General features: G+C 39.1%; 1 protein-coding gene across 2 annotated transcripts; it reads right to left on the minus strand.

The window, feature by feature from the left end:
- Positions 1-1,786: 1,786 nt before the first annotated feature.
- DIO2 (iodothyronine deiodinase 2) lies at positions 1,787-14,721 on the minus strand. 2 transcript variants are annotated; one of them, XM_058806923.1, is made up of 2 exons: positions 14,230-14,721; positions 1,787-3,354 (listed from the first exon to the last, which is right to left on the minus strand). In XM_058806923.1, the coding sequence occupies exons 1-2, from the start codon at positions 14,449-14,451 to the stop codon at positions 2,737-2,739; spliced, it is 840 nt and encodes a 279-aa protein (XP_058662906.1). In that variant the 5' UTR covers positions 14,452-14,721; the 3' UTR covers positions 1,787-2,736. The 2 variants fall into 2 exon arrangements, with proteins under 2 accessions (XP_058662906.1, XP_058662907.1); XM_058806924.1 differs by having other exon boundaries at positions 2,782-3,354.
- Positions 14,722-23,249: the final 8,528 nt, after the last annotated feature.

The following is a 23,249-nucleotide window of genomic DNA, read 5'->3' on the forward strand; positions in this document are numbered from 1 at the left end:
CTGGGTATGTCAATACATATTTTCACCTGGATTAATGTCTACATCTTTACTCACCTGAGTAAAAGGACAATGTAGCAAAACCAGAAGAGATTCAGAGACAAGGAAAGAGTATGAATCTGTATAAGAATATGAGTTATTGTTTGTCTTAAGCAAACAAAAAGTATGCAAATTTCTATGTAGATTATATAATGACCGATGTACAGAAGAAAAATTGGGATCGCTTATGTTTAGTGGTTTAGCATATAACAGCAAGAGATGAGAATGACATCGAAAAGCAGCCTATTTAAATATGAAAGAAAAAAATCTGTTTTCATTTGGTTTTCTTTGAACGTAAAAGGGATTTTTTTTTATTTTATCAATCTCCACCTCACAAAATATTTAAATCTTAATACCCAGAAACAGCCTCTCATGAGGGGTGATGAGACATCCACAGTCACTTCAGACGAGGAAAAAACAATATGGGCTGAACCTAATAAAAATTCTCTAAGTTAAAAATTATTGCACCTTCCCCTGAAGCATCTGATACAGTCAGAGGTAAGACACTGGATTAAATAAACCATGTAGTTTGGCTATGTTACTGTTTCTATGATAACAAGTTTTTAAAATTCAGTTATATATCCCAATTAGTCATGAGGATCTGTAACAGTCTTCTGCATTGAGCAATGATTTACAGTAACATTAATGAACGGTAGGACAGGATAATGATTATTAGTGGTCTTAGACATCATTTTTATGTGCACACACACATATATACACATACATAAAAATGTGTTATATACATGTGGCTGCATATATAAATGCACACACGGAGAGACACAGGCCTTCCGAGAAGTGGGGCTCACTAGATTTGACAACTATGCTTTACACCCTTCTCCAATGCACATTACCAGCTATGTAAGTGCATGTGTATCTATGTCTAGCAGTGTGGAGGAAAATGTGAGAAGAATGGGAAGCATGAACATGAGTACAGGAGAAATTACCCATGTTACTGTCATTATTTCAGATCTGTGCTTGAAAACACATTTCCGAATTCCTCCTACATTTGCTAAGTTGACCAACAGCCAAGCTAGAGGAAATACACAATGTTAATGGGCATTGTGAAAATTAACACACTTATGTATTTTCCATTCTTTCCTATATCAGCATCAACACATCATTTTCCTGATGCTGGGCAGGATGAGAAATTAAGAACGAATTTGATTTTTGCCACTTATTCTGTTTATCTGTTTCATGTTTCTGCCAAAGATGAGAGAAAACTTGGATAGTCCATCTCCATATGGGTTTTCATTTATCAGCTCTAATAGGTTAGCTCATAGTAAATCTGCCTCTTCATCAGGTTTGATTAAATAATTTTAGTTTTAGAAATACCTAAACTTAATGTGTACTCTAAGTTCACAGTATCTCTTTCGACAACACAATCATATGAATTCATATGAAAATTCTGCCATCTTCTACACTTACATTAATTCAAACTGTTTGTCCTCCCTGTTTCTCTTCTGGGAAGGTTTTCAAGAACATGAGCAAAACAGACAATCAGCTCATCCAATAGCAGAACTGCAGCCAATTAATTCTAAGGCTGCAAAAAACTTAACTTTCAGATTAACATAGATATAAACAAGGTTCGGGTATCTAAGACAGTAAAAGGCAGCATGACTACATTTAACAGGGTAAATGACAGGATAGGTTTCCATTCCAATGAGGTAAAATTGTGCATAAGTTCTCCTGTCCCCAAAATATACCTGCAAGGTCACATAAAAAAAAAAAAAAAAAAAAAGAGAGAGAGAGAAATAAGTTATTTTTTTAAAAGCTAAAAGTAAAATTACCTTAACCCTATTGCTAGACAGAAAGAGGTGGACATGGGTAAAGAAACAGAGATGAGAACCAAAGAACATTGATAAATGTGTGTTGTCAGCTCTCAGAACCAAAGATTTGGTTGGCATCAGCTGAGTTTTGTCTCATGATGCATGCTCTAGATGATTCTCAATGTTGTGTTATAATTACTCCAGGTATTTCAGTTTTCAGATGGTAATGGGCTTATTTGATCACCTTTGTCTTTTTGGTCCAACTCCATAGATTTTAACACCTTTCTCAGCAGGCACAGGTCTGCACACTGGATACAAACATGTAAGGTAGAATTACATAGATAATATGCTGTGCAGAGGTGTCCACAGAGAGCACAAATACCAGCAGACAAAGGTTTATCTTGCTCTGAGCAGCCAGTCTGCCTGTGCCAGTCTGCATGTGGCTCCTGCAGTCTTTGAACAATAAATGTTCTACCAAGATAGGAAAATCGCCGCACTGCACTGCATTTGTATGCAAAGCAATTGCAAAACCCCTGCTCCTCTCCGGCTCCTTGCATTGGCCACAGGGGGTAAAGAAGCGTTTCTGATGAAATGTACAGCATTGCCTTTCCATGGAATGCCTTCCAAGCAGAAATGCTTTCTGTGCCTCACCCCAGGACTGGGGCTTCTGGGAAACAGGTCTTACCTAACCACCCTACCTGCTTGCCAGCAGCACCTTTTTGGAGAAGCCTGTTCACCTCTTCTGTCCCATAGCAAGAGCAGGAGTGCAATTTTTTTCACTTGACAATGTTTCTGTGGAGCTAGATTTTTGTTTTATTTTCTTTTCCTAGTTAACATTCACTTGACATTGCTATCAAATGTGTTCTCCTGCAATCATCTGAAAGATTTCATTCAAACTAGCATGTTTTCTTTTTTTTTTCCCTTTTGCATCACCTTAAAGGGACACACCAGTTGACCTAATTGCTGTGGAGAATGGATTTCATCTTTTGCTGGAGTTTTGCTCCAGCCAAAGCCGGACCTCTTGAAGGTTGTAGAAAAAGGGGCCTTTGCCCCCCAGGTAGGCAATTTTTTGTCTCTGCACAATGCATACTCGCTCAAATGAAACCCCGTAGGCCACATTGGCATTGTTGTCCATGCAGTCAGCCACCACTTGGCACTGAGGTGGCAAGGAAAAGTGCTCTAGGAGCTGGTGAGCAGCTGCACATCTCTCTTCCTGGCTTTTGTGTTTCTTAACTTCGAATGAAGAGGGAGAGATTCCAGGCGCAGCCCAGCCATCTGATGGGTGAGCTTCATCGATGTAGACCAACAGAAAGTCAGCCACACCAGAGAACTCCTCCACCAGCTTGCTGAAGGCTGACAGCTGGCTTGTGAACGGCGGTCAGGTAGCTGAGCCAAAGTTGACCACCAGTGGCCGCTCTGAGTTGGCAAAGTCCAGAAGGTGGCATTTGGTTCCACACTTGCCACCAACATTCTTCCAGCTGCCACTGCTGTTGTCACCGCCCTTGGCTATGTGGATTACACTGGAATTTGGGGCTTCTCCTCCCAGTTTGACCTGATGGCAGAACAAATTAAAACATGGCAAGTTAGTGTGACTTGCTTGTGCAGTATCCTTATGACTACTCTCTTCAAACGGTCACGTGTTCAGAGTACACCTAATGAGTCACATGGGGGCAGAGAAAATCATCAAAAGCAGCAGCTCCACAACAGTCATCTTGTCCACCTGCACTCACAGTTCATGAAAATGTGGCATTCCTGACAAATATGTTACTTCATTTATGTTAGAAAATTTAATAAGAGGTTTGTCCTGTCCACTACATACTTGGTCCTGTCCACCCTTATGTATTTGGAGACTTGTATTTGCTTTCAGACAGACTACCTCAAATTTCTTCTAGCTTTCTTCTGTGACACCTAGGATCTTTTCCATTGTCATTCTCCATGAGTTCTCTCCTCTTGGTTCACATCATCTTTGAAGTTCACTATTCAAAACTTCAGCAGTGTTTTCACTAATTTTCAGTATAATCAGACAACTACTGTGTATAATGAAGTAGCTCACAGACTACACCTGTTTATATATTTTAGATGTTTGCCTTTTATGAGACACCATGATTGTTATGAAAAAAGAGTAGCCTGTTGATTCGAGATTAGCTAGTAAGGTGTTATAAAGCCTAGGTCCCTTTTCAGCCCACAGCCTGCAGTTCAAGCCATTTTTACAATTCTCAAAACTCATTCTGTGTTATACTCCTGATTTTCAGAACACAAACAGTGCCTCTCAATTTTGAGAGATTTGCAGCTTAGTGTATTCTCTTTCATCCTGCAGTCCAAGAATGAAAATACTCAAGAGTAGCAAACACAAGAGATCTCTGCAAATGCCCACTTAATATATACGCTGCTTTGACAGTGAATCATTTGAGATTGTGCTCCCTAAAATTTCTTCTAACCCCTTTGCAGTAATTTCATCAGTGATTGAGTGACACATTTCCTTCTACTGCAATGTTTCTGTACAAGATGATGGGGGGGGTGGGAAACAGCAGGAAAAAGGGAAAGTTTATATCATGGCTGAAGTAGGATAAGGTGAAAATTAACTGTTCTCAGCTCCAACTTCAGATCTAACTCAGACCCAACAGGCTGTGGTAGAAAGGTCATTTTGCCTGACCATTTCTGTTTGCATGTCTATAGAACAAAAGACAGAATAAAAGCAACTCACAGGAGGGAATCACAGAATAAGGTGGAGCCTGCAGAGGTCTTCAAGATCCTTAGCTGATAACTACTATACAAACACAAAACATTATTGCATAATGCAATTAATTTCTAATGAGCTCTGCCTCAGAAATTCCTATGTCTCTGTCTTTAACATCAGCCTCTAGTACAGCAATACAATGATCCTTTTGTATTTTCCTGACTCTTTCATTCTCTGCCCACTGACTATTTGATTAAGTTCAGAATTGTTTCTTTGAAGGAAACACACAGGGACAAAGTCTTTAACATTTTATGTATTTATTTCTGAAGCTACACTGCAATTAAAGGCTACAGATGAGAACTGTGTAAAGACTGAATAAATAACTGATTTTTGGTGCACTTCTATTTTAGATTGCATTATAGGGTATCAGATGCAGTATAGGAGTCAGATGCAGTAAGAAGCTGAGTGAACAGCTGAATACTGAACTCATGCAGTTGCTGCTGAACACAGATCCAAAGGCAAGTAGATTGCTGATACTGGATCCTCCATTTCTCCCTCAGAAACCTGACTATCTTGAACAAAACTGCAGTTAGTCATGGCTCTGCACTGTTTCATCAGAATAACAACAGAAGCAAGAGTCTAATAGAAGAAAAGTTTGTAAGGCACAGTCATTAATGCTCCCAGACTTTACAGCTATATGAAAATGTCTCAGAGCATGTTGGCACATGATTAGGAGCATTATTTTCACTCTTTTTGATAGGGCAAATTGAAACACAACCATGCCACCATTCTCACTCAGAGATCAGAAAGGAAGAGAACCATAGAAGAAAAGATGGCCTGAGACCCAAAAATTTCACCAGGCCAAGTATGTGGTGATCATGCCACTGGAAGCAGAGGATATGCAGCTGTAGCACAGTCAAGAGAAAAAAGGATGCTCTGGAAAAGCAAAGCTACTTTTGGCCCCATCCCTGTAAACCTCCATCTGCAGCATTACTCTCTACTAGAGCGCTGGTAATAGTTTAAAAAAAGCTTTGTGCTTGCCTTTGAAAACAGATTGAAACAGCTGAGTTTAGGACCTGATGTATGAGTGTACTATCCACTGAACTCAAAGAAAGAAAATAACTATATCCTGAGAAGAAATTATCTGTCTGGAGAGGCAGGCTCAGAGACTCAGGCTCTTGCATCTAAAAAGTAGCATTAAGCATCTTACAGCATTTAAGGCTACCTGCACCTTAGCACATAGTCTGCTGTTCAACTGTTGATAATTTCTCTCTGCCATTCTGTGACGCAGATAGATAAAGCTAGATAAAGCAGGAGTAAGGTAAAAGGCTGCACTTGAACAAAGAAATACACAGGTCAAGATCATGTGGCACCCATATAATCACTCTGAGAGCTGCATTCAATCCAGAGGCCAACTAAACAATTCAGCAATTTGTGATAAACTGGTGACTACCCAAAGAAGGGACATCTCAAGAAACACAGCACATGCATATCTACACAAACACTAGATCCCTCTTCACCTAGAAAGCTTAACTGTTCCTTAACTACCATACACACTTTTTCAGAGATAGCTTGCTGAAAATGTACCTTTTTGGCAAAGCCTGACGTGTAAGTATTTGGGCTTCACCCAACCCCCTGTATGGATAGTGGGCCTTAGTATTTAAGAGTGTTTTCTCATCCAGTCAAAGAAAAGCAGTAAGGACATGTAATTTTTTTCACAAATCACAATTAAACAACACACAATTTCTTGTATTTGCTCTCACTCTTCAGAGGAGAAGAAAAATAATGGTAAAAAGAAGCACCTATAATTCAGGAAGGATCAGAGCTGCTGAGGACCAAAGAAACATCTGAACAGTTGTTTCTACTTACTCCTTAGGTTTTATTTTAACAAAATATCATGACTGAAAATATCTAGCCACCACTCTTTAACTGGGAAATCACAGTTTGCTTCTTGATAATTTTAAGCAGAAAGAGAGGCTATATATCATAAGCTCCTCATTACCAATTCCTCACTCAGGTCTACCAAACCCTTAAATTTCCTAGGCCAGTTTACAAACCCTGAAGAAACAGACTAATAAAACAACTTCCAACAGACACCAACATGGGAATGTCCTTCAAGCCCTATTTAACATAGATACCAAAGATGGCAATATATTTTCTGTTCTTCAACAATGCAAGTTTGCATTCTGCCTCTCATACTCCTTATGGACTATAAAAATAGATGGAGTTAGGAAACAAAGTAGAAAGAAGCCTTTATCCATCTATACATCACCTTACAGCAGTTTCTCTTCATTTCCCACAGCCATGAAGGAAGTCTCATGGCCGCAGATTACCTATAATTTTAATTTTTGTTTCTAGGAGTGCTTGTGTTGGGTTTTTCCCCTTAATGAGACATCCTTGCCAAGCAGGCATTCATGAGGCATTTTCTGCTCTTGTAGAGAAGTAATTAGGTCGGTGCCTTGTTCCATGCCAGTGTCAGGCACTCCAAAAAGCAGCCCTGCCCAGTCGTTAATGCTTAAACATAAGCAGCAGCGGCAGATCCACTAATTGGTCTTGATGAAGCACTGACGTTCCCAAGGGACTGTTTATTTCACCAGACCCTGAACCGATTGACACAGGATGACAATATCATCCTTGCTGATCATCTGCATTGTAGGCCTTGGCCATCTTCTTTGTTGTTATTTATTGAAAGAAAAAATAGCTCTTGGAAAAGAAAATCAACGCAATGAGAAAACAAACAAAAACACTCATGTATTCAGCCAAACTGCTTTTGAAATCCTACACAAAGGCAGGCAAAATATAAATTCTGAGAAACAAACCAGCAGAATTCCCCTCACACGCAATCCAGCATTTCCATAATCACGTACTTTTGTGCGTGAATATTTGGCCATTTGGTGCCAGCCTTCTGAATGAGGCAGGAACCGAGCAGCACGCAGCATCCCCTCCCACACAGCCTGCTTGGGACACGCAAGGTAGGCCAACCAAATCTTCTCAAACCAGCCCTGCCATCAGCAGGGGCAGGCAGCTACACCAAAGCAGTGACTCGCATCATTTGTGAGAATTTTGTGTTTGCCTGACAGCCTGTTCTCAGTCTGCATGCAAAGTGAAAAGGAATCAAGATTGCTGATGTTTTAGCACACAGCCTGCAAAATGAAGGAGACTTAGGAGTAGGAGAGAAAGCCCTATTCATAAACTGCAGGCTAGAAATAGCACATACTGCTAAATTTGTAGTACATTTTCCATAAGAACTAGGTAAAGCCCCACACACAAAACATTGTCTCCTCATTTGCCTTTTCTTTTTACCTGTTTTGCTTTTATCAACTTCAGCATAACCATCCTGGGATCCTGTGCACCAGAATACAGCTTAAATTCCCTGCATCAGGAATTTTCATACAGTTTGGCAGACTCATCAGGTTGTGTCATCCCCCAAAAAAAAATAGGTGCTGCCAGACAGTTAACAGTTTATGATATTAGTCATTTGAATATGGACATGTTGTGTTTGGGACTAGAGTACAATGATTGGTAAAGAACTGAATGCCTGCAGCCTTTAGCATTTTTTTTAATTCTCTGCTTTGATTTGATCCCATTCAGCTAGGTATAGCTTCATCCAAATCATAATTTGGCTGGCAAACTCTACAAAATATTAGTTTTGTTTTCCTTATTTCGTGACCCAGAGTTGTGCAGTTGACAAAATCACAGAAGATCCTTGTCTGGAGTAGAGTAGCGGTGCAGAAGTTCGACATTTGTCTTGGGAAGGTGGCAACTTGAATTACTCGAGTTGGAGAGCAGAGACCAGAAATGGCTCAGGCTTTCCCAGAGTCTTTCATTTAGGATCAGGTATGTGGAGCTGACGAAGAGAAGTGGGAGGCAAACAAACCAGGCATAGTACAGATAAAAATAACTAGTCAAATGCTGCTCTCTCCTTTTAAAAGCCACCAGTCCCACAAATGAGTATGCATGGCACAAGGAAAGCATAAAGGAGCCTTTTGCCTTGTGCTCTCACAGTTAATTTTAGTTGCTGCGATTGAGGAGCCAAGAGCAAGCTTCTTAAGGGCTTAGTGTTTCCCTCAAGATGAGAGCATGGCCAACTACATCATGGCCACAAGGATCTGACTTCATGTGACAGAGGCCTTCACCAGATTTTGTTACTCAGCATGTGAAGGGAATTTGATATTAATTTGGATGATAGATTTTACTTTTTTTTGTTTACTCAGCTTTATGAGTATGAATACACAGTGGTGGTTTAAACAGAGAGGTAGAGCCAGCACTCCAGAACCATGTATGATCCTCTTCTTGAATAGTGCCCACTAGCTATTTTTTTGTGTCTATCACAGCAAAAAGAGGTTTTCACAGAGCTTTGACAACAAGGCTAGCACTCCTTACAGTCATTTTTTCACACATAAGGGTGAAAATGGAACAGTGCAAAGAGATGTGGAAGAACTGAATTTAGATCTGAAAACGAAATAGGATAAGAGCCCATGTGGGATAGAAGTCCTCATATTCCTTTTCCTACTCTTTGTCTGTTTTGAATGTTTGAACTCTTAAGTTCCATGGGACCAACAGTCTGCTCCTCTTGTTGGGACACTGTCTAGTAGAATGGGCCCCTGGCCTAAGTTGGTCCTCACACACAACTACAACAAACATGATAATATATTAGTAATAATGAGAAACTTTTAATAATAATTACAATTTCAAGACCAAATCCTGTTGAATTTACATTCCCAACTTTGCAGGAGAAATTTTAATTGTGGTTTGGTTCAGTTTTGTTTTTCTCACTTCTTTCAAGATTGTTTTCATTTGCAAATGTCAATGAAAACAATTCTGCTAAAGTTGAACTTTGTAAAACCAATAAAATATTTTAATACCATACAATGTCTAGTTCTAAACCCTGAAATTATACAACAGACTTTTTTTCACGGATTCCCTTTATCACTGTCAAATGCAGGGAGAGAGACCCTTACCTTGCCAGACAAAATAAATACAAGTAGTAAGGATGAACTTTGTGTCTTTTTTTCAAGCTTTAAAATATTTCCCCAAAAAGCAAAGAGTTACTGGACAGCTGAAGAGCAGGTAGAGGATCATGCTTTTATATTACTTTCACATATATTTTTGTGATGATGCTGATGGCTCAGCATGCATTTAACACATAAGGTTTGGGACTGTTTTGCTTTGCATTCTGATTTATTTTAGATCATCTACCTACCAGGCAGGAAAAAGCAGCCAAAGGTAATTTAACTGCCTGTGTGAAAACCCAGGAAAATCTCACTGGGTGTTTACTGAACCACTCTACTTGCTGCTACATCCAGAGCTGGGTCCACGCCATGAGCCTGGGATCCTGTGCCAGCCGTTCCCTGCGCTGGGACCGTCATGCCAGAGCTTGCTGCTGGCCCATTCTAGAGACAGTAAAAGCTGTACAAGTACACACACACCCACCACCACCTATCACTGAGATACCAGCATCCCTCTGAGGCCCATGACGCACAGTACACACATCGCTGTGCATGTGCATGTGCACGTTGCCCCCATAGGCACACCACAGCATTCCTGAATACTGGCTGCTGCAGGGAAAGGCCATTAAGGTCTTCCCTACAGCACCCTACAGAAGAGGGATGATTTCCTCAAGGATAGCATTAAAGCCTTCTACTGGAGACCATGAATGATAGCTCTGCCTTGCTGAAACACAGAGCTCATATCTGGCACTGGAAAAGCTTCCAGCAGAAGGGCTCACCACTGAGCAGGGCATCTCTAATGGGTACGACCACTTCTTAAGCTATTTTAAAAGCATTTTAAGATAACAATTTCTCACCTTTGGTATCTTAGAAAACAGATTCATCCCACTACTAAATAAGGCACAGAACTTAGCAGGTAAAAAAGGCTTTTAATTTTTTTTTTCAAAACTTCTCCAGCTTTTTCTTTGGATTTTTGCAGATGTGTGATTATACATTCAGTATACATGCTTTAAGCTGGAACAAATAGCTCCCTGGCATTTGTAGAAATGGCCTATGTAAATAATGGTTACACTAACACCCTCCCAAAAGGTCTTGGTTTTTCTCTCTGATCAATAGCCCTGGCTGCATTCATATCTGTATGTATGTGTACATACACACATATATATGTGTGTTCACATAGGGAGACATGAGAGGGACTGACTCCTGGAAATGTATACTTACATATGTGTACTTTTGCCTCTTTATACATATATGTATGTACATATATAGAGACAAAGAGGTGTATATATAGATCTTTATACAGGCAAACATATGAAATTGTAAATACCTACACACACATATATATAGAAAAATAATATTTAAAATATTTGCACTCTTTCAATTACAGAAAGTTAATCTAACTTGACTACAACCTCTGTTTATCTCTGTTATGATGATTAGTTTGGTCCTAAAGACTCCCATGTAATGTAAGACACACTTGCCTCTTGGAAAATAATAGGAGGATGGTCTATAAATCACAAAGCTGGTGAAGTGCAGACAATATCAACACTGAGTCTGACAGATATTGAACTCAGAGCTAAGGAAGTAAAAAGAAATATATTATTCATTAGTAACATTTACATTAAAAATCAAAAGAAACAAAAAAAAAATTCTTTTGATTCAAGTAAGACTTTAAAATATGGAGAAAACCAGTCATATAGAATGTTCCAATAGAAAAGAACACTGAATATACTCTACATAGAGTACAACTAACTTTGCATTGTTTTCCCACTGATGATGTTAAAATCTTCAACTGTTGCTAGGTAATCTTGCCTATGAAATAATTGCCCTCACCAAAAAATCTTGTGCAGTAATACTTAATAACAACAAAAAGCCAAAAAAGTTGACATTTGGATGAGATATTAATAAGGTTTTCTAGACAATAATAAAATAAATCAGAATACCTTCCTTGAAATACACCCTAACCATTAAAAGATCATATCTTCTACACAATAGCCTTGAAAAAAAAAGAATTCTGGAACAACACATGCTTTTGAGGCAAAGGTACTTTCTTGTAGTAAGTTTACCTTAATTCAGAATGTAGTGTCTACCTATAGTGTTTTTCTGGAATAGATTCCCATAATTTTGCTTTGAATAGAAATTCTACCACAAGTAAAAGTAATTTTGTGAAAAATATAATGAAATGGGCTCAGGAAGAATTCTGTGCAAGTGACACCAAGCACAGTTTCTTCTTTGATCCAGTCTCCTGCTAACTGGCAGTCTGGCTCTGGTTATCTCAGACATCTGCAATTCTGTTATTCTACATGAAAAATTGTGATTTTCTCATAACTACTGCTCAGTGGAATGAGTTTAAGTACTTTCTAAAGTAATTTACTAATACCTGGCTTCAGCTGGTAAATTGGAGTAGCAAGCAATCATGGATATGTTATCAGCTATGTTTTGCCATGCTATATAGTACCCTGATTCCGCAGCATTTTAATTGCTCATTTACTGTCTCAGAGTAAGATATCACAACAGGGTAGTTCTATTCAGGATTTAGAAAAGGGTGATTTACGGAAAAATTTGCCTTATAGGACATTCTTTGATATATTTCACTATTTCTCATGTTTTTAAAATATGTTACAAAGGAGAATATGTTTCAATCTTTTTCAAATCTACTAGTACAACTTTCAGATGAGACTTTTTTTCCTATTTCTTGCTTACAGAAGCAGCAAAAGATTGTCATCTATCGTAGAGGTGATGACTCTTCTTCCAATATTGCTCCTCAGTTTACTTTGTCCCGTTTACAATTTGATTTCTATACTTAACTATCTTTCTGTGACAATCAAGAGTTTCCAATGATATCCTGTCCTTATGGCCCATAATTTTATGAAGCAAAATAGTCTTTCCATGAATTGTTGGTCAATTCATTTTGCCTTAAGGATAGCTGCCATGAATGGACTTTTTCCTCTTTTTGGAACAAGGTGATAAAATTTGTTTGTGTTTATTTGCATTTTTCTGCCAAGTTCATTGAGGCACAGGGTTTATTCTTGGAACCTTATGGCCTGATCGACCTGAACAACCCAGGTGATTTAATGCTGATAAGGGAGAGAATAAAGTTACCAAAGTTCAAGGTATGAGTTTCACTGCCAGCACCAAAAATAGCAGAGTCACCATACCTGTCACTCCCATGTTTAACATCATGATACTGAAAGAAAGGCAAAGCGTGACTTTGGATACTACAGAAAGGCATGCAATATCTTGATTTTAAATAATTGTGTGCAATTTAAGCAAAAAGAGATTGAAAATATATCATGGATATGAAGTTTCCTACAGCTTCACAACTTCTCCAGACCCCAGGCCACATATAGGTTGCAAGTATGGGAACTCAAAACTTGACTGTTGAAGAGTTGTGCTACCAGCTTCCACTGGAGCCTTGACCAAGCCATGTGCTAACTGTCCTGCTTTGCCTTGCCTGTAAATGGGAACAATTGTGTTCAGTGACCCATTTAACAAGGCCACTGTAAAATGTACTTACTTAATGTCTATGAAGAGAATAAAAACAAAGACTAGAAGGGCTAGGAGAATAGTGGGCTTCATTCAGCATTATTTTATTTGGGTAGCCAGCTGGATGATTCCTGGGTTGCTGTAAGAGGTTGACCCATTTGGCAAAAGCTAAAGTTATTTCTATTTGTCTTACACTGAAAATTAATGTCCCCATGGCTTGAGTTTCAGGCTAAGCAGATGGTATTCCATATCACAAAGCCAGCAAACACCAGCATCACCAGCTCTTCACATTTTTAGATAACAGCAAACATAGAGGCTATTGTAGAGGTGTGAAAGCAAATTGGGGGGAAGGCAATACAAAAAGAAATATTTCAGAAGAGTATTTGGACAGGACCCCTGTGACATCACATGGAGTATGTTAAATTAGATGGTCTAAATAAGACAACAAATTAACAGACTAAGCACTGTTTTGAAAGCCACAGAGCTCTGAATCCAGTTCTACTTACTAACTGGGTGGTCTTTGCAAGAAATTTTATGGTTTTGGGTTCACCTTTTCAATCTATAAAAGGGAATTCCAGCTACCTCATGAGACCTGGGCAGTACCACTGGGTAATATTTGTAAGAAATCTTAAAAGGAAAAGAAAAGTACATGTTGCATAACTGTTACTAGCTTTATGAACTTAAATCACCAGGCAGCTGTCCGACAGCTAGTCAAGTTCATTTTTAATCTCTGACATGTCCCTCTGTCACTGCTTTCCTGAAGGAAAAAGGTGCACAGTTTTACTTGGATACCTTCTTTAATACGAAAGTTTAACATATGAGTAATAGAAAATGCCAGTGTGATGACAATGGTTCATGTCTATCTTTTACTCTAGGTTAAACAACTCTAGTTACACACAGTTAACATCTATGTAGAACTCTATCTGAAGATGCAGTCTTTTTATAATATCTGAGGCTCTCACATGGCAATAATAAACTACAGCTGTGAAAACACCTAGAGTATTTTACAATTACTCTTAAATGAAGACGTTGAAATACTTTAAAAACATGAAGATTATTATTCATGCTCTTGGGGAAACTGAGGCACACCTAAACCCAGAGACATGGCCAAGGCTGCACAGAGAGTTAGCACAGGGATTCAGCGGCTATAGAATTTCACGAATCCTTAACCCCGATTTACAAGCACCGCTCCTTTCAGCTCATACCTCTCCATCAGTCTTCACACGAGCGAGGTGACAGCTCGCACCCGCACCATTCCCTTCCCTTCCCCGCTGCCCAGCGGGATGCTGGCCCCAGCCGAGCCCGGGCTCCTCACCTGCTTGTAGGCGTCCAGGAGGAAGCTGTTCCAGACGCAGCGCAGCCCCTCCGAGGTCAGCATCCTCCGCCACTCACCGCGCCCGGACTTGGAGCGGCTCAGGAACAGCACCATGTGCTTCAGGAGGATCACAGAGTCATAGAGCGCGAGAAAGAGGCAATTGGAGAAAAACACCGGCAAGATCTGAAGCGTGATCAACAAATCCACACTTAGCAGACCCATCTTCCTCGCTGCTTCTCCTCAGCCGGGTACCTTCAGCTGGCTTTATTGCTCTGTACCCTCATTTAAAAGAGTAAAGCAAAAGGCATTTCAAAAGCCTCATTACCCCTTTCACAGCTGCTCTATTTAAAATAAGCAGAGATAGTTAAGTATGAGCAGACTGGTTAAAACCATAACTGCACGGTATTCATTCAACTGCAAGCTGCTTATTTTTCAGAAATTCAGATGTTAACAAAAATTCTTCTCTTAACCAGGAGACCTGATTTTGCTGAAGAGAGAGGCAGCTGTTTTTCCAGTTCCCTGCAGTTACAAAATTTAAGCTGAGACTGTTAATTGTTAACTTTCCTGCACTATCCCATTGTTCCTCGGATATTTAAGCACTGAACAGACCTCTCATTTCTGTGTCAGTAAAGCTAGCTACTAGGTGCAACAATGCTTTAAAAAAAAGGGTTTATGTACATAAACTTTCTGTTCCTTCCTCCCTGCTTCCCTCCCTCTCTTTCCCTCTCAGCCTCCCCCGTCCCCCCCTCCTACTCGGCGTCTCTGTATTCCTGCCTTCCTCCTCTCCTCTCGCACTCTCTCTTTGCTATTTGCCTATGGTGCAAAGTGCTCTCCCCTCTGGAGTCCTAGCTTGCTTCCCTGAAGCCTTTTATACATTCCCTAGCTAATTGCTGCAATAGAGAAATGAAACCCTAATCTTAGTAAAGATCTTGACGTCAATGTAAAAGAGGGCTTTACTTTGGCCAGGGCTGCAGTGAATAGAAAAAATGAAATTCTCAAAACTTTTTTTTTTTCCCTTAAGAGAGAGGAGAAAAAAATAGAGACAGAGAGCAAGGGTGGAACTTTGCTTTACTTTGAAAAGGAGAAAGAAAAAATCCAATATGTTTCTGAATGTTCTTACAACATACTTCCAAATTTTGGAAGAAGTATTTTCATGTGACATGGAAGGTAACACAACAACAGAGACTTCTATTATCAATAGGTTTTTTTCTCATGATTGGTTTATTTTCTTTGTCCTTTTTGCTTTTGTGAGTTGATGCATCCCAAGAAAGAGCACATTTCTGTAACATTTTTCTCCCACCTGCCTGAAGTACCAGTATAATTATTTTTTGTTGTTTTCTTGGTAACATAAGTGAACACCTTTAACTGACTTCATCTACTGATGTGTAAGAGAAGGAGATAAGAGAGAAAATAAATTTTTAATGGATTTGGGTTTTTGAAGCGAAAGTTCCCTACCTAAAAAAAATATATGCTTTAGCCTTAAATGATGTTAAATCAACTGAGCTTCAAGGACTTTATAATTCCTATTTAATATTAGGGTAACTAGCTTTTGGTCAAAAGCTTGTAAAGAAAAAAATAGAAATTTCCTCTGGCAGAGCCATTGGGATTTTAACAGCTGCAAGGATCCCCTTCAGCCCCATGCTGAAGGCTTTTTGTTCATTTGCACTTCTCTTTGTTTCACCTTTTTAGTCCAATACTTAGTCCTCTTCTCACACGACTTTTTTGGGGAGCTATAGTAGACAAGTTTGTTTGGGGTTTTTTTAGCTTGGTTCTAAATCCCTTAGGTAAATATTTCATGAATTTCCTGTTGCAGACATCCATAAGTTTGGGGTTTAGTGGATGTCTTCACTGTGTGCTTACTAGGCTCTCCTCCCTGGATACATTTCACTCCCAGAGATGCCAGCATGATATCTAGCCTCTGTCAACTCTCATCCTTGATGAGGAGTATGAGCTTACTTCATTAATATATCTTCTTCATCAGTCATCACTGTCCTTCCACTGCTAGCAAATGCAGAAGGTAAACACCATCAGTCTTCCTTACTCTGGGGTCTTTAATTTTCAGACATTGTAATGTCACTTGGCCTGTCATTATACTAGGATGTACACTTCTAGAAAAGCCACCCCATGTCTTGTCCTCACCAAAGTTTGTTTAGGTAGCTAAATTTCAGGCATTCTCAAAAGATACCACCCAGATAGGATATCTTCCAGCAAATGTTTACTCATAGAAATAACTTTAAAATGTTGCACACATTAAACCAGTGACCTTCTGCAGTACTAGCATAAACAAAACAAACAAACAAACAAACAAAAAGACTGAGTTCCTTTTTCAAACTATTTTTAAGTTGGTGATGACAGTGCTCTGTTGCCATAGAAGGATTGCAGCCTCACAGATCTGGCTTTATTACTAAAACTTGCAAAAACACGTTATAAGAAGGCATTTATATATCCCCACACATGGATGAGTCAGTGTGCTCATGTCATGTGAGCACAAGACAGGAACAAGGGTCCCCAGAGCTGCTAAACTCGCTCACTGCCTGACCTCGGGCAAGCATATGTAATCACTTGATTACAAGCACTCTAAAGCCTAAGCTACTCCTCTGTAGATTCACTACTAAAAAAATACATGATTCTGTCTGGGAAGGTGCCCTTTCTTTATTTTGGGAAGGTCTGTTAAACGGCAGGCCTGGAGATCGTTGATGACAGTGCCAGATGAATCATCAGCCATTGTTTCTGAGAACAGTTTGCAAACATCTCTGAGGACAGTCCAGCTCAGGCTCTTCCTGTTCCCTGGAGGTAAAGTCAGGCAAGAACTTACCCTGGGAACACAATGTATTCTGGGTTCCTGTGAAACAACTGCCCCTACCCACAGCATGCTTCATGGGTGAAGAGGTTGTTTGTAAGACAGCTGGAGACCAGACAGCCACAGAGCTTTGAAGTGCATTGGGAGCCGAGCAGGAAGCCCATGGAGTGGTAGCTCCTGTTTACTGTGTCACCTCACTTGTCTGTAAAGCTGACTATGTGGATAGACTTAAACAGAACTGCAACAGATTGTGTTTGGGAGCTTCAGTCAAAAAATGGATGATAACTCATTAATACAATCATAAAGTCATAAATCTTTTGAGTAAATAAAGGTTCATTTTTCTCATTACTGTCTTCAGAAGTAGCCTGTCTCTGCAGGGCACAATGTGGTTCTAGTCAGCTTGCCAGTACAGTCTAGCAGCCCTCAACAGAGATGGAAAACTTAACCCTACTTCTTGACAGTAGTTAATAGTTTTTCTCCTTCTTGACTGAAACTGATTCCTGTATTTATTTCAGACATCAAAAATACAAGGGAAATCACTATTTGCATCTTTTGTGAAAGTCAGATATGTAGAGCACAATCTCGCTTTTGAAGTCAAGGGTCTGTTGTTATTTCCCTGCAGATGGTCATGAAACAAGGAAGATAGGCTAGGTATTTCAGACCTTGAGACATTAAGAGAGCCTTGGAGTCTTGAAGACTTCCTTCTTGAAGGAAAACTGGATGAATTTGATATATGAGGAAGAATTAGGCAGGTTTGAATTTACAAATGAAGGAAGTGAGATAGGGTTCAGCTAAAGCTCATTTCAGTTACCTGCTCTGCCATACCTTCCAATATATAATTTGGGCATAGCCCTACAATGTACCTCAGTTCTTCATCAGCAAAAGAAAATAAAAGTCCTCTCGTAATCTAAGGAGCAGTCAGGTTCAGTAATGGGAAATTAAACATATCATCCATAATTTGTCAAGGTGGAATGAGCAAAGCCAACAACATTAAAGCATTTACTGTTACTAAACCTTGTATGTGGCTAAAGTCAACAGTATCGGTATAGATGTTCATATTCTGTAATGTTTATAAAAATCAGTGCCATCAAAACCGAAACCATGCATAGCATCAGGTTTCTTTCCAGTTTCAACCACAGTAGTGTGAAGATTAGGACATGAGTCCCTAGTAAATTGGCTTACTGCAACTCTCTTGATAACTGTAACTGGTTGCAGAAAATTTGAGGTGGAATTACTACAGCTCAAGCCACTTCTTCTAATCTCATTTTATAGTGCATCCATACTAGCTTTCTGCACGTCAGAGATTGTGTTTTACAATCTTCAGATTTTTGTGTTGGTTTTTACTTGCTTGTTGCCTAATTACCTGTGAAAGCTACTGTGGCACTCAATCACATTGTTTCAAGACAGTAGAGCACAAACCAAGTAGACTGATTGATATTTTGGTTACTCAGCCTTATTTTCTCCAATGAAGCAGGACTATTTGGTATACACTTACCCGTTGCAGCACAGCTGTGAAGGAGTACCTCATAGTGACAGACGAGCAAGGCTGCTGCTCTGGTCCTACCCCCAGGAGGTTCATGGGAGAGACCATCCCAAAGGATTCAGTACAACCTGTGTGCCTGCCGTGCTGCTTCTCACTGCTTTCACTGCCAAAACCAAAGAATGAAGCTTTTTGTTTCAGGACTAGTTAGTGTGTCCATGAGCTTATCCCTGGAGAATTGTGCAGCTGCAGAGTGATACGGCTAGAGATGGGGAAGGGAAATCTTAGCTTAGCCTTGCCGCCCTGGGCAAAATTTGTTTATTAAAGCCAAACAAGAATTTGTACCTCTCATAAACCTGAATATTTTCTCTTTGCCAAAGAGAAAAATCACACCCATCTCTCAGCAACAATTCCCTCACTTAAAATACCATTGGGCATTCACTGTCTATTTACACTTTTTGATTAGGATCAGCAGCATATTTTCTTAAAAGAAATAATATGTTTAATGAAAAAAGAATTTTATTACTTTGCACAAGTTGCAATGCTATCTGAATGGATTATCCACGGTGTGGATCTGCAGGCCATACCTTCCTCCATCACTCCTGGCCACATCACCCCATCTGAATGGGGCACGGTTCGTGCCCAGCCCCATTCTGACTGCTTAAAGCTGCCTCTGCTCTCTACAAGATTTTGCTTACCAGCCTCTCCAAGGTAGGCACACTAAATCTATCCTTACTGCTTAATTTATTTACCTTTCGTATTAGCCTTGGTTTTGTTTTATTTGGGTTATTCTACCATTGCCATTATGCTGCATAATTGAGAGTTGATTATTTTGTGAAACTGGCAGCTGTGAGAGCTGTTGGTTTAATACCCAGAGACCGGATTCCTTCGGTTTATCTGCAGTGTGGCTGAGTACAGGTAAGAAGAAGGCAAATTGCCCACAGGAGCAGCTCCCCATAGCAATTTGGAGTGAAGTCCTTGAAGCAGATTAAGGAAGTCACCCTCACTGCCCACTCAGTCCACAAAGCAGCGCCACAATTAGGGGTCATTTCATCCAGTAGGGGCCAAACTGGAACAGTATTAAAATGAACTGAAGAAGAAAAAAAAGCCATATAATTGGGTCACTTCTTAAGTGATAAGATAAGAAAAGAACAGAATATCCTAAGAGATGGCAAGTTATAACTAGATTCACCAGGTAGTAACTGAGGTTGTCTTCTAATCAAGCTGCAGTTGTTCAGAAAGATCGAAGTGCAAAAGGAGAGCTGCTAATGCCTCTGCAAAACCTGTTCTGTAAACTTCAAAGCTGTCAGTCTGGCACCTCCTAAGAGCCTGCATTCATTGTATGATAGCACAATGAAAAAATTGACTTATGGGTGTGGTTGTATAATAGTGACAAATTTGAGACCAGAAGAATTCCTCACATCCCTTCACTAATGATCATCAAATTTCTATGCAAAACAAAAATCATCTCCCTGTTTCAACAAAGCTGATGCTAAAACACACCTGGCTGAGTCAGACTTAATTTTGGAACAGAACAAAACAAAACACCCTAAAATATAAGGTAGTTTCTTTAAAGAAAACCAGGAAAGCTGATTCATTAACAAGGATAATCAGAATGCTTTGTTAGAAGAAAAATTAGCCCAAATATTCTGAATAATGCACAAGAAGAGCAAAAGAGACTTTTATGTCTTGAATATGAGAACAACTTCATCTGTTTGTAGGTTCTGTAAATCACCTCCAAAATGCCCCAGAAAAGCTGTGTCTGGAATTTAAAGTTCACCTCTGCCATGACTATCCATGTGAAATAGAAGAATGCAGGAGGATACTGGCAGCTAAGTGTGTCAGCTAAGCTGTCAATGAGTTATTATGTTAATGCATTCCTACCCATCTGAAAACCAGAGAGATTGGGAGGGGGGAGATGGGGGAGAGTATATATAAAGTTTTATTATAAGCTTTGTAGCCCCTTCTAAGTAATTTGGCTCAAAGCTCTAGAAAAGCCCTCCAGTCCCACCTTTTCCAGTTGAGAAGGGTCCATTTCCTTTTTCCCAGCAAACCACTGGCACCTCTCTCACAAGAACAGCCTTTTAGATGCATAAGAGTAGTAACTACATATATCCAAATACCATCAATGCTCAGTCTCAGATCAGACAACTGACTTTTTTTTTCAGTTGGATTCTAATTTCCTACTTAATCTCGCTTCTCTCAGTTCTGCCAATACTCTATTACTATCATTTGTGTGCTTTTTAGAAAGCATGAATTGGCAGCCAAAATATCCTTGAAGTTTGCATCATCTGGGAAATCCATGAATTTTTAGCCCTTCATCCATGGGAATAAGGAAAATACTTAGGTCTTCGTGGATGAGGCAGTAAGGAGTTCATGGGCAATTTATTTCCCTAACTGAGGACATGGAACTTCTTTTATCAAAGCTGGAAAGCCAAGGCTTCTTCTTTCATTTCAATGTGTTCAATATTCATGTCAGAAACCACAAATCTTCGAATGAAATCATATTGTAGGTGTCCCAATCTCTTTGCAACAACTTAGTTTCATACATTGAAGGGAATAAATAATGGTTTTCAGGCCATTTGAAGACTGGCATTACTTTAATGAACTCCTTCAGTTTCATGGGTTTATTAAAAACTGTTAAATGTATATGGGACACATTAAAAATATTGCTCAGTCTGCTTTCGCCCAGGGCTCTAGCTTTTCCTAAACTACTCAAACCATCTGCTCATGCTGGGTTTTCTACTATGTTTTCTTCAGTTTGAAAAATTGTCCGTACTGAACATTTTCTTTGCTTCATTAGAAAAATTTATTCAATTATATGAAAACAATCTAAGTGATAATGCAAAAAGTGCCCATTTTGCTTCTTATAGAGTGATGTTAAATATGTATAAATTTATGTGTTTTTTCACTATTACAATATCTTTCAGAACAGAGAAAGATTTCAAGTCAGTCGCTTCTCAAAAACAATAAACCCACTATTTGATGTTTCATTTTTTTACATGAAACCCAGCAAATTTCTGAGCTGTATTTTCACAGATAATAGGGATGCTAGACAGGATACATACTCAACAGTGTGAGCAGTAGAAAGTACTCAAGAGCTGTGCATTGTAAGAAATAAGAATACTTTCAGTCTTCAGCTGACACGGACTTCAGATTTATTGAGGGGGCAGCTGCATTGAAACTTCTGCTTTGATTCTAGTGAAATTTGAATTTTCCATTCCCACTTTGGGTTCTTTTGTTGTTTGGGTTTGTTTGTTTTTAATTAATTTTAATCCCATTACTATTTTTTCCTTTGGAAATCATTTAGGCTTAGGATGATTTGTAAATGCATGTTCTTTCACTCTTCAGTTTCTGCAGTTAGAAGTCTGTGACACTTGTGCAATCCCATGGCTGCCCCCATCCACCTCCTACCACAGTTCCCCACATTAGGGTCGTGATTCATGCTCATTTCTTTATGGTTTGTTCATTTCACTAGTAAATATGATATTTAAGTTAAATCGTCAACATAAACTATGCTAAGTCTTAAATTAGTATATATTATAGAAAATCCCTGCCTTGAAGAGCTTCAATTTAACTAGAAAAGTTTGAAAGAATGAGGTAGAGAAAGGGGCAGAGCCTCAGAGAATTTCAGCAATTTGCAGTCACAAGCCAGAACTTGAATTTCAGGGTTCTGTAATTTTTTTATTTCAATGTATCTCTCTACCCTTTTTATCAAGGCAAAGACTCATTCCAGCCAGAAATAGAAAGAAAATAGAAGATTTGATTCTCAGTTCCTTATTTACTTTATGCCACCACAACTAATGTTTAACAACAGAGGGTCAAGTAAAGAAGATTTTGATGATTTTATGTTAGACTACCCTCAAAAAGCAAGTTTATAAAATGGGGCAATTAAATATAAACAAAATCAAAACTTTGTCTTAGAAATAAATTTAACACCAATACAGGGTCTAGGATTTTTGCTCTTTATCCCCTCACCACGTTCTTTGCTCCAAGTACATTCTGCTCTTTATAATTGCCCAAAAATCTGTTGTGAGGTCTGTTATACTGCTTTCCTAACCTGAAGAAAGAAACAAACTTCCCAGCAGCTAGCCTTCTCTTGGGAAAGGTGAAGTTTTTATAGATGAGGAAAGCTGCTTGTTCTGAGGTTCAGCATGACAGACCATTTCAATAAATGCAGTGAGCATGTATCCAGGACCATTAGTTTTCATCTCATCCTAACAATATTTGAACAGGCATTTGAAAGGAAATGTAGTGATTCAGAAAGTTAAATGTAATTCCCTTTACATCAGAAGAATTGTGCTGCTGGAAACAAGCATTTTAGATGGAGTGGTAGATTAAGAGTCAAACAACTTGTCCCCAGTCAGCAAACAACTCACTGTATGCATTTAAATAAGCCTCTGAAAACCATGCTTTGCCTAAATACCTATTTTTACCTAAAGACTCATATAAAGCACAGATTTTTATGAAAATTAAGTGAGCTTTTCAAAGCTTTAAAGATTTTAACATCTTCAGAAAAAAGATGTGTAAGTGTCAGATATTACTAACAGCAGTAATCAGAATAATGCAGCAGAGACACAAAATAATGCCATTCACTTGTAAGGGTTCATTATACCTTTAGTGACCTAGGCAGTAATCTATTATTCCCTCACACTCAAAGTACAAGAATCTTATCAAGTTTCTATGCAATTTTGTTTATGAAGTCTCATTGCAAGTGGGAAAAAGGACTCTCATCTTCAC

This window comes from Ammospiza caudacuta, chromosome 6 (assembly GCF_027887145.1).
Source record: "Ammospiza caudacuta isolate bAmmCau1 chromosome 6, bAmmCau1.pri, whole genome shotgun sequence".
Classification (NCBI taxonomy): domain Eukaryota; kingdom Metazoa; phylum Chordata; class Aves; order Passeriformes; family Passerellidae; genus Ammospiza; species Ammospiza caudacuta.